This window comes from Pongo abelii, chromosome 12, assembly GCF_028885655.2.
Source record: "Pongo abelii isolate AG06213 chromosome 12, NHGRI_mPonAbe1-v2.0_pri, whole genome shotgun sequence".
Classification (NCBI taxonomy): domain Eukaryota; kingdom Metazoa; phylum Chordata; class Mammalia; order Primates; family Hominidae; genus Pongo; species Pongo abelii.
The window spans coordinates 60956500-60969011 of NC_071997.2; the positions used below are offsets into that span (position 1 = coordinate 60956500).

The window sequence follows — 12512 nt, forward strand, 5'->3', positions numbered from 1 at the left end:
AGTGGCTCACACCTGTAACTCCAACACTTTGGAAGGCCCAGGGTGGAGGAGCACTTCAGGCCAGAAGTTTGAGACCAGCCTGGGCAACACAATGAGACCCCATCTACACACACACACACACACAAAATCAAAAATCAAATAAAATAAAGTTAGCCAGGCATGGTGGCATGCCCCTATAGTCTACTCTGGAGGCTGAAGTGAGAGGATCGCTTAAGCCCGGAAGTTAAGGCTTAAATCATGTGGGCCATGATTGAACCATGGCACTCCAGCCCAGGTGACAGAGTAAGACTTTGTCTTTAAAACAAACAAACAAACAGAAAAACAAACTAGTTTAAAGAATTAATATATAAATCCTAAAACCTTTCAGAGGAACAAAGTAGTTATGGTCTAAATCAGCCTTCTCAATAATACTGGATTCTGGATGCCAAAAACAATCAAAGGAAAAATAGCCTAAGCACAGAATTTTACATCTAGACAATCAATCAATGAAATACGTAAGAGCAAAATAAAGTCAGTTTCAAACATGCAGAATTTCAGAAAATGTACTGCCTCCACATACTTTCTGGGGTAAAAAGAATATTTGAGAATGTACTCTAGCAAAAAGAAAAACAACCTGTGACGTGACAGAATCCAAGAAAAAACAGACATGACTCAGAAAAACAATGAAAGAAAACCAAAGGTGTATAATTGGTCAACAAAGCAAATGACCATAAATTTAGAAAAGAGTCACAAGAATAGCTCTGAAAGGAGATTCCATTCAACAAATAGTAATTAAGTTACACAGATGATCACAGTAACATGAAGACTGTCATTTTTCCCCCTTTCAACAAGATACAAACCCTAAACCATACAAGAAAACCATAATCTACCTACTTATGAAAATGAAAATGTGGCACCATTTTGAGAAATGACTGGGAATATAAGAAACTCACCTGTTAAGTGTAGAGGTTATGGACACATATTACATATTGCCTTCTTTATAAACCCATTCTCATTATTACTTAATTCTGCAGTAAATATCTTCATAATCATGATATCAAAAATGCAGATACTAGTTTTCAGTATTTAGAATGGAGTGCTACATGCTTTGTATACAAGCTAACTATAGATATTGAAATAAAGGTCACACATACTACACAAAGAAGTAACATTTCAGTCTAACAAAAACAGTAAGTGTTGAAGAGAGGATAATATAGAGTTGATTATTAACTCATTTTAAATAGTAGTCAATTAAAAACTATTTATAAATAAGCCATATGTGTTACCCAACTTAAGCTATACAAATAAGGTTCTGGGTAAGCACTTAGGAAGTGAAGTACCAATTCAGGCAGAAGTTTATGTAAATTTTCACTTCTTTAATTTTCTTTTAACTCTAAGAATTTGGGACTATATTTCTAGGATAAGGATTTCTGTACAGTGTTTAATTTTGAACTTAGTTGAACACAACTGAATAATAGCTTGAAAAATATAAATGACAAATTTTTAAAAATGCATGTTCTGCTGAGGAATAGCTAAAAACTTTTACACATTGTTTTCTGAAATTATCAAGTGAAATGAGCCACTCATTTGTGCTTAAACTGGTACCTATCGTAATACATTTACTTAAAGATACTCTAATTTAGATTTAGAGGATGAAATTGCCTTTTTCTTTAGATAGTGCAAGATTTTTAACAGACTGACAAACAACACAAGGACACCGAATATGAGGTCCTATTATTTACCTCTGATATCAGCATACAATGGAATAGAAGGAGAAAATATCTGAGTTTGAATTTAATGCTTTCAAAGGTGGACTATTCATAGCTTTCCTACATGTACTACTGTGTATGCCAAGAACCTGTGAAATCTTATTTCTTAACACAAAAACAGTTTATAATAAATGTAACTGAAACAAAAAGAAGAATAAACAAACTTCTTTCTACCCAGAGGAAGCCAAAATGGATTCAAAGTAGCTGCATTCTGGAGACAATCATGTTACATACAAAGAGTCACTATACACAAAAATGTAGATACCTACATGTCAACAATAAGTATTGTTGAAAATTTCTTTATTCTCATTTAGACAAATTTATACTGCTTTATAAACTATGAAAATTGGAACACTGATTGCGAAACAAATTGTAAAAATCATCTCTAAACACAGAAACAGTTTGACTACTACCTGAGAATGACCTTTATGTTCTCTGTATTTTCTAAAATCACAAAAGCTGAAGAAAGAGAAATCTTACCTCTGGTAAGTCTATCTTTGGAGATAATGAGCAGGTCAACATATGGTCACCAATGTTTTGTGGATTTTGTTTCAGAAAGCTGTACATTGACTGAGCAGATTCAGGACTATCTAACTGAAGAATTGCCTTTGGAGAAGATTAAAAAGTTATGAAGAGTTCTTTAAAAAAATTAGAATTAGAATAACCACATAATCCAACAATTCCACTTTTTAGTATATACCTAAAAGGAATGAAAGCCGATACTTGAACATGTATTTGTACACCCATGTTCACAGAAGCATTATTCACAACAGACCAAAGGGAGAAGCAACCCAACTGTCCGTCAATGGATGAGTGAATATAAAAATGTGTTATATGCATAAAACAGAATTATTACTCAGCTTTAAAAATGAAGAAAAATCTGACACATGCTGCAACATGGATGAACCTTAGAGACATTATGCTAAGTGACATGAGCCAGTCACAAAAAAGCAAATATAATTCCACATACACGAGGTAACTAAATTTATAAAAACAGACATAATGGTTGATAAGGGCTGAATTAATGGCGAGTTATTGTCAAAAGGATAGAAAGCTTCAGTTTGAGAAGACAAAAGTTCACAAATGGATGGTGGTGATGGTTGCACAATGTGAAGGTGCTTAATATCACTGAACAAACACTTAAACATGATTAAAACGTTAAATTTATGTCTTACAAACGGTAAAATTCGTGTATTTTACTACAATAAAAATGTTTTTAATTGTTTTAAAAGTTTGGAATATATTCTTCTTTCAGGTTTCAGATATGTGATTACAAAGGTAGGTTAATCCTTATTTAAAGGAAACAAGAAAACAATCCTTAAAACGTTGTAAAGCCAAGGCAAAACTGAAGAGAATGATAGGTATTTTTTTAAATAGAGGATTAAAAATGTTTACAAGAAAGGTTCAGAATTTCTATGTGCCATCTGTGCCCCACCTTCCATTCTATGTCACACTATTTATCATATTCCATTCTATGCTCTATTTATCAGAAGCATATCAAATAAATTATTACCTAGTTGTTGGTTAATTAAGTGCTCTTTATGAATATTGTCCACTTTTATGTAAAACCCTGCCTTTCTAGGTAATATATGGCTGATAAAAATTTAATTTTAATGAACATATAGCTGAAATACATATTAAATACAGAAGGCATATCAAATGTAAATAAATGAATAATTTTTGGTTAAGAGGCCAAATCATGAAAGTAAGGAATGATTACTTTATTTTTGAGACAGGGTCTCGCTATGTTACCCAGGCCGGAGTGTGGTGGCGTGAACACAGCTCACTACAGCCTCCAACTCCTGGGCTCAAACCATCCTCCTCCCTCAGCCTCCCAGGCAGCTGGGACCAGAGGCACACGCCACCATACCCAGCTAATTTTTAAACTTTTTGTAGAGACAACATCCCACTATGTTGCCCAGGCTGGTCTCAAACTCCTGGGCTCAAGCAATTCCCTCGCCTCAGCCTCCCAAAGTGCTGGGATTACAGGTATGAGCCACTGCATCCAGCAATTATTTTATCTATATCTCTCTCTTTCCATATGAACAAACAAATGGACCTTACTCAGGTGTTTCATAGCTGGAAGGGACTTAAAGAAATATTGGGTAATACCCCTTTCATTTTACAAATAAGTGTAAACCAACTTAGCCAAGACCACAAAGATAGTTAAGATCAGAGCCAAAGGAACTCAGGTCTAAACTTCCCAGTAAGATAATGCTGTCTGCACTATATTACCTTTCCCCCTTGCGTTAAGTCTTATTTTTCCTTAAAAACTAGGAGTTCTGAAAAAAGAGAGGTCATCTCTTCTTTCTCAGCCCAGTCCAGAATAAAATATTCTGGTTTATAATAATTCTGTGAAGTGGTTGAGTAATATTTATAGGTGCTTCAGATCAGAAGCTGAGTCAGAAGCTGCAGATTGTCAGAATACAGGGTTATTATATATTCTTTATAGAATGTATAGCTAAATTATGAGGGAACTTGTTACCTTGTTTCTATTACTTATGAATACATGGTGATCCACTTTTCCAAACTGAAGTCCAACACAAAGTACACACTGAAGTCCATCTTCCGGTAAATTATCAAGATGTACAAATCGATCATAAATTGTATCTATGTTTGCCTGCAGTTTTTTAAGAGACAGCACAGAAAAAACCACAGCTGAAGCAACAAACGGTAAAACAGATTAACATTAACTTACTATTACAGAGGTCAGATGATGTTCTCTCCCAAGAGTAAGAAAATGACTACATGGGGGAAGACAGTGAGGTCTTAATTTTACGTACGAGTAATCAGTAAAACGACGTACTAAAATGGGAAGTATAATATTTCTACTATCAACATAACGTTTACCCAAAACATCCTCAGAGAAGATATTGACCTATTAGACCACTTAGTATGCACTCCAGTACCTGAAAAATTTTTTCGCATCAAGTACTACAAGAAACCTTTATTTTTTTATTGTTACTAAGAAGACCCATCTGACATCTCCATCACCTCAATATCTTAAAATTAGTTCTACGGTTTTAATTCCTAAAAGGCAAACAAGTAAAACAATGTTTCCATCAATTAAATAAGTATACAAAAGCAATTTAAATGCAAAACTTACCTCTGGGTCATTTTCTTTTACCAAGGTTATAAATATAGTTTCCTAAAAAGCCAAAATAGATAAAGGTTGATGGTATAAGCTCTTTCTCATACAAATACTTACTTAGTTAAGATTTATAACATAACAATCTATACAAATATGCATTACAAAGTATTTTATAAAATTAAGAAGCAGCAAGATTTATTTACGTTCTTTCCAAAAATCTTTCTCTCCTAAACAAGCCTCATTCTAACCCATACAATTTAATTCTTCTTATTCCCCTAAGAACATAAAAGACTAATAAGATAGTACCATTTAGTAAAGACATTCAAATTCACATAAGGAATAGAGATTTAATTTAGACAACAGGAAGAGAATTCAAATTACAAAAGAAAAGTTAACTAAGCAAAGTAGGAGATGAGAAAGAACAGAAATGCAGGCAAATAAAACAGCACAGAGCATAAATGCAGATTTGATGCTACTGAATTATGAAGAGGCCAAGAACATCAGGAAACAAGGATATCAAAGCAGGCAGAGGACAACTAATGGAAGGCTTTGTGTGCAGCAAAGGAACTTGGACTTTATAAGACTGAGGATTCTAAACTTTCTTTTTTCTTGTTGATACTACTGACGTGTATAAAACAATCTCGCCAATTACATCACATTAGAGTGATTCTTAATGAAAGGTGTTTTTTTACATTACATGCATTTCTACCTGCCTCTAGAGAGAATGTAATATTTCTACCTCATGTAATGCATACAATACTTCTACCTCATGCTTCTTAGCAGTTGACAGTAAATGTTTATAGGTCACATACAGGCACTGAAGGGTGTGTACATGAGATAAAAGCTGAGAACTCAAAGGAGTTTTATAAAACTGAAGGTAGCGTGTATGTACAAAAGACAATTACTTTTGTACATACAAAAGGTCCAGGAGGATGTCTGTTTGTTTTAGAGACTAGGTCTCCCTGTGTCACTCAGGCTGAAGCTCAGTGGTAAAATCACAGCTCAGTGCAGCCTCAAACTCCTAGGCTCATGGGATCCTCCTACCTCTGCATCCTGAGGAGCTGGGACCACGGGCATGCGCCTTCAGGCCCAGCTAATTATTTGAAGTTTTATAGGCATGGGGTCTCACTTTGTTGCCCAGGCTGGTCTTGGGTCCTGAAGTCCTGGGCTCACACAATCCTCCTACCTCAGCCTCTCAAAGTGCTGGGATCACCAGCGTGAGCCACCATACCTGGACCAGTAAGAGTTTTTAAGAAATAAAGCAATGGTATATGGGATGAGGAAGAGGGACCAAGCTCACTGAGTTAAACAAGATTTACAAGGAACTAAATTTAAGAAATGAGAGAAAAAAATTAAAGATAACTTCCAGAATTCTGGTTTAGATGACAGATAATGGCAGAAAGATAAGAGACAAACCTGTCTTTAGACAAAATTCAACCTTTTTTTCCATCCCAACATACATGAAGAATAGGATTCCCTCACTATGAAAGTAACTCTCAAACAGTGGGATGGGTGACTGGGTGACTGTTGGAGGGACAGGAAGAAGCTTTCTCAGTGTCTGTGAGAAAAATGTGAACCAAAGTGGAAAACTAGAAAACATAACAGACTGTAACAAATCTGATTTAAAAACTTAGTAAGAGCTAGTAAAAATGGTGGTCTTATTTACCTCATCTTTTATATTCATGTTTTCAGGAGCCATACTTATTGAGAGTTGATTTCCATCCATCATTACTGGGAAGCAGGTATAAAATTTTACCATAGACTCAGCAGCTTTTCTATTTATTTCTATATATGCCTTTTAAAATAGAAATTACGGTAACAAAAAAAATCTTATGTTACTTTTTCTCAAAAACAGACTTGCAAGTATAAACAAACTACTTCAAATGTCAAGTGAATTGAACAACGTAGTAAATATTTTTAAGATAAAAAAAATGCAGTCCTCAGAAAATTGAGGCCCAAAGACTAAGAATATTAGACCCATAAGCAAGAAATAAAGAATGAATAAACTTACTCTACACTAAGGCAAACTAAAGAGAGAAAAAAGAAGAGACATTCTAGCCACTGACATGAAGAAAAATCTTATTCAACACTGTATCCTTAGTACCTAGAGCAGTATCTGGCATGTAGCAGATATATTTCTAATCAATATTAGTATTTCTTGAGTAAATAAATTTATTGATAAAATATGAGAAATATGAGACATGAAAAAACCAAAGAAACGTGTAATAATTGTGAAGTCATTTTTCATTTTGTTATTTTCATAGGTGTAAAACTGTAGCTCCACACATTTTGCTTTTAATTTTCACACCTTGGTAAGTAAAGAGGTTGAAACTTCTTCCACATATTTGATAGTTAATGAGGTAGAAAGCTGTATGTTTGCTTATAGTTGTAAGCCTATTTGAAATGAATTCTCTCTTCAGGTTGTTTGTCTATTTATTTATTGTAGTTTTAATATGTTATAGCATAATGTAGATGTGAATCCTGTTCCCTTTTTTAAACAAATACTCTTAGTTTTTAAATTTTCATTTTATGTTAATTTTAATTTCATAAATGTTTAAAGTATTTTCATTAAGTCTCCAAATATTTTAATAATTTTACTCAACTCCACTCAAAACTGGGCACATAACTTAGGTTTAAAGTTCAACCACTGTACACAATGCGATGGATTTTAGTGTATTTACTGAGCTCTGCGATCATTCAAATAATCTACTTTTAACATAATGTGGAATTACACATAACTCACTTGTACTCATTCTCTTCTACCATTTTCTCAAGCACACTGGCTCGGAGTGCCTCAAAACATATATCCTATTCTACTTTCAAAGATATCTAGTGACTACCAATTCCTTTCTATCGTAAGAACACTTCTTCCCACTATTCTAATGGTGTCATTTCCATGATTTAAACTATTTCCTGAAATCTCGCTCAATTAAACATACTTTCTACAAGTTGATTATTAACATACATTTTAATGTGTTGTTTTAAAAATACAAAGCCAACACATGCTTATAGAAAATTTAGAACATAAAGATAAACCTAGATTGTTTTAAGTATTGATGACATCATTAGTCTGAGTCTGAAAATGGTTACTTCCCATTTGAGTATCACTGATAAAAGAGCAGAAAGAGTATGAAATACAAGTAGAAGAATGATCTACGAATCTTATAAATATAGCTTCCTAAAAAGCCAAAATAGATAAAGGTTGCTGGTATAAGCTCTTTCTCATATATATACTTATGTATTAAACATATTAAAGATATAAAACATTTCCTATTATTAAACATATTAACATAACATAGTAAAGATATATTTAACATATTGAAGATATAAAACGTTTCTTATTAAACTAAAATTTTGAGTAAAACTTTGACATATTACAAAGCCAATTGTCCCCATCATTAAAACTACGTCTCATTACAACAATACTAAAATACAGGATATCTGTGTTTTATATTTTAAAATCTCTTAGCTTGAAAGTTTACTTTGAGATATTGCTTTTAAACCCTTTCTTTTTAGTTTTGTAAATTTAATGTTTTTCAAAGCATGCATGCTTGCAGAGGATATGAACAGCTATTAATCAACTCTTACCTTTTTATGAGATGATAAAATCAAGATATCCTTTAAACCACCAAATGGTTTTGCTAAGTCATAAACTTCTTCTACAGAATATCCTTTATTAGGCAAATTAGAGATAAGCATCACACACATTTCTTCTGTTTCCTTCAAAACAAATTTTTAAAACCTGTTACTAAAATATTTTTGTTTTATATTTACTTAAGTTTATACTGTATATCATGTTATGTTAGTATATCGTTGCATTTAATACTGAGGAAAGTCTGAGAAACTCAAGAGGCTGGTCTGAACCTCAAATTAAAAAGAAAAGCAAAAAAGCTTGCAAATTTACACTCTTCAGGAGTACAGACTAATTGTAGTTATACCATCTGTCATCTAGTCGAGGTCTGCTGGACTCCTTTTCACCCACTTTTTTTTTTTTGAGAGTCTTGCTCTGTTGCCCAGGCTGGAGTGCAGTGGTGCAACCTCGGCTCACTGCAAGCTCTCTCTCCCAGGTTCAGGTGATTCTTGTGTCTCAGCCACCCAAGCAGCTGTCACTCACTGTTTTAAAACACAAGTTCACTTGTTCTGGCTACAACTGCTTCCTTTCATATACTGTCGCCATCCCTGTGCCTTGTGATAATATCCCCAAGCTCCAAATCAGTGTGTATCCTTTTATCTTCCTGAATAAGATAATCACTGTTAGGCAATACATAATAAAAAAGCTCCTGAGAATCTTTACCCCACAACCCAATCCTCAATGCAATTAAGCACTTTGTTTTCTGCCATCCCTTCTCTCAGATCCATTTTATTCTTCAAGGTAACTCTCTCATCAATGCCAATTACTCCTTTCATGGTTATTGGGGAAATTTCTAAAGATGATGTGCTATAGTCAACTTGGCAATTTTTGATCTCTAGGGGGAAAAAAAGGCAGGAAGTTACAATCTTCATAAACCAGTTTAGTGTGACGCTACACTAAATTGGTGCTATAAAATACTCTTCCTAAAATAAGACTTACTACTTAGTTACTACTTGAAGAATGGATCTACTAGACAAAAATAAACTTACGCTCAACACCTGAAGGATCTAAAAATCTATACCAGTAAAACGTAAATTAATGATTGTAATGTATTAATAATAATATAAACACAAGAAAACAATATATTAAGTGAACTTCATGTCCTTTAAACTGCAAACTCCACTTGCTTCCCCATAAATGCAAACAACTGGTATTCTAACCATTAACATATCTCCCATTTACCTCTAAGAAAAAAATAGACTTCACAAAATTCTACTGATTCTAATTTAACCAACTACTGTCTACCCAAAACCCATTTTGGCATAACATGTTGTTTTCAATGAAAAGTAATCTTCAAAAAACATGTACATTAACAAATGTTGATGATCTGTTCCTAACTTTTGTGACTTACTCTGCACCTCAGGGTTTTTGAGCTAAAATCACATTTTTTTCTCTTTTCCTTTTTAAAAATCAAGTTTTAAAAGTCACAAATGACTGGAATTTCTCACATGCCAAATACCATGAATTTTTTACCTGGGTTTATAAGAAAAGTATCTTTTGTTAAAATGTCTTGAGCTCTAAAGAAATAAATAAAATATGAAAACTGACCTTGTTAAGTGGTTCATTTTCTGTGGCCTCCAAAGCAGCATCTTAATACAAAATAAAATTAAAAATGATGCAGACATACTTATCAAGATCCCACTTTATTCCACAATAGATTAAACAGTAGCTACATGAAAACGTGTAATACAACAAGTCTAGAGAATTAGTACAAAATAACTACGAAAGTGACATTGGCTTTTAAAAAATACATTTAAATTTCATTCTTTCTGAGATCAAAATTTCAGATTAAGAGATAAAGACATGAATCGTAATATTCTTAATTTCACTTAGGTATGGCATTGGTAATTAAAATAAGTAAAGAACAAAATAAAATTTCTATTGACCTACCAGAAATAGCTTCTTTAGCACAGTTTTCAGTGGCTTTGACTTCAATACTGGTCTTTATTTCAGAGTTTTCTGCATGAAATAATCTGCTTTAATAGTCTAGTAAAACACTAATATAATTAAACTAATGAATCTAAACAGGAACTTAAGCTAGTTTATTTTGACATTTCAAGTCTCCTTAGGCTGACCTGACATAAGCCAAACATCTCTCTTTGAAAAACAAAAGACAGCAATTCCCGCTTTGATAATTTTTAGGCAAAATTTCAAAATATACCTTAAAGATGATCTAAAGAAAATAAATGGACCCATAGAGGGAAACAACACACACTGGGGCCTATTGGAAGGTGGAGGATGGGACGAGGGAGAGGATCAGGAAAAATAACTAATGGGTCCTAGGCTTCATACCTGGGTGATGAAATAACCTGTACAACAAACCCCCATGACACATGTTTACCTATGTAAGAAACCTGCACATGTACCCCTGAACTTAAAAAGTTAAAAAAAAGAAAAGAAAGCACTGAATGACCACATTTCAAGCTTACCTGGTACAGTCACAGGTTTGTTAGAGTCTTTGTTTTTGACATTCCCAGTCTTTTTGGCTTCTAGAGACTTCTTTCCACCAGATTTTGCTTGTAAAAGTACAGTCAGTCATTATTCTAAAGGTCTTGTTAAATCATTTAGCATGTTTCACACTAATGTATTAGTAAATTAGTTTGACTTTATTACAAAAGCAGCTCTTTTCCACATAGTCATTATTTCTATTTATTTTCAGTACCTCTTTCCCAATAAGATTAAAAGCAAATTTAAATCAAGATACAACTTTTTGGTGATGCCGTCAAATGAGCCACATGTTTAACCTTCATGTGGCAGACCAACATCATAATCACACACACGCAAAAATAATACTGTGTAATTTCTGCAAAGATTCTTTAGAATTATTCTGTTAGGAAAGATACTACTAAAAAGACTGCTCTAGTTGCAAGGTGCTAAATTTATTTTAGTGTTCCATTTCTTTATGGAAAAAAAAAGAATTCTCCTAACATACTTTTTAAAAGTAACAAGCATCTAAGAAATTGTAGAAACTGGAGATGGCAATACGAATTGACAACTCTAAAAAAAAACGAGGGAAACAAAGATTAAACCATTTATGGAGGGAAACGACAGAGCAACCTGTGATTACAAAGCTGTCAAAAATGTACAGTTGTATAGCTGTATATATATGTGATTGTTTACATGCACAAAAATGTATCTGCCTATCTGCCAAAGACAAAATTCCAACAAAATGGGTCATTAAATATCAAGGAAATATCTACTAAACTCTTCAGGTATTAGATGCTAACAATTATTATACGAATTTAAAACGTGAATAAAGAATAAACAATAAAATCTCTCCTCCCCAATAGTCTTACCTGTTTTGATTGAAGCTTTATTACCTTTAGCAGCTACCGTTACCACAGATTTTACAGAACTTGCTGATTTCCCTAAATCACAAAAGATGTAGTCAAAACTGGTTTACTTAACTAGTATCAACAATCTCCAAAGAACCTCACAGAGAAAAAGATATAAGAACAATAGGCTATATTTTATTCAAAACATAAAATGCTATCATCTTTGGGGACATATAGGCCATTTTCTAAATCTAGCAATGATGATAATTTCTTCAGAAAAAATAAATCACTGAAATAAGATATTTACCTTCCTATTGGGGTGTAAATCAAACATCCCTAAACTGAAAATCCAAAATCTGAAATGTTTCAAAACCTGAAACCCCGAGTGCTGCTGACATGACACCACAAGAGGGAAATTCCCATGTAAGTACTTAAAAAAAACTGTTTCATGTACAAAATTGTTTAAAACACTGTATAAAATTGCCTTCAGGCTATGTATATAAGGTGTATATGAAACATAAATGAATTTCATGTTTAGACTTCGCTCCCATCCCCCAGATATTTCATTATATATATGCAAATATTCCAAAATCTGAAAAAAATCCAAAATCTAAAACACTTCTGCTCCCAACCATTTTGGATAAGGGATACTCAACCTGTACTTAAAATAGCACTCATGCAAGTTAAATAAATTTCTGAATGTGTGGATCAACTAGAAGCAAAATTACTAATTCCAAGGACATAAAAGCAATCCCATACTTTTAGCA

The 12512-nt window shown here is 33.2% G+C and overlaps 1 protein-coding gene across 7 annotated transcripts in view; it reads right to left on the reverse strand.

The window, feature by feature from the left end:
- The window catches only part of ZNF638 (zinc finger protein 638), a 97221-nt gene that overhangs the window by 18196 nt on the left and 66513 nt on the right, over window positions 1-12512 (reverse strand). For all 7 annotated transcript variants that reach the window (XM_054548067.2, XM_063713612.1, XM_063713613.1 and 4 more), the window contains 9 exons: window positions 11767-11838; window positions 10900-10986; window positions 10361-10429; window positions 10019-10059; window positions 8428-8559; window positions 6506-6634; window positions 4855-4896; window positions 4234-4368; window positions 2229-2354 (listed from right to left, as the gene is read on the reverse strand). In XM_054548067.2, coding sequence (XP_054404042.1) covers window positions 2229-2354; window positions 4234-4368; window positions 4855-4896; window positions 6506-6634; window positions 8428-8559; window positions 10019-10059; window positions 10361-10429; window positions 10900-10986; window positions 11767-11838 — 833 coding nt within the window. The remainder of the gene's footprint in view (window positions 1-2228; window positions 2355-4233; window positions 4369-4854; window positions 4897-6505; window positions 6635-8427; window positions 8560-10018; window positions 10060-10360; window positions 10430-10899; window positions 10987-11766; window positions 11839-12512) is intronic.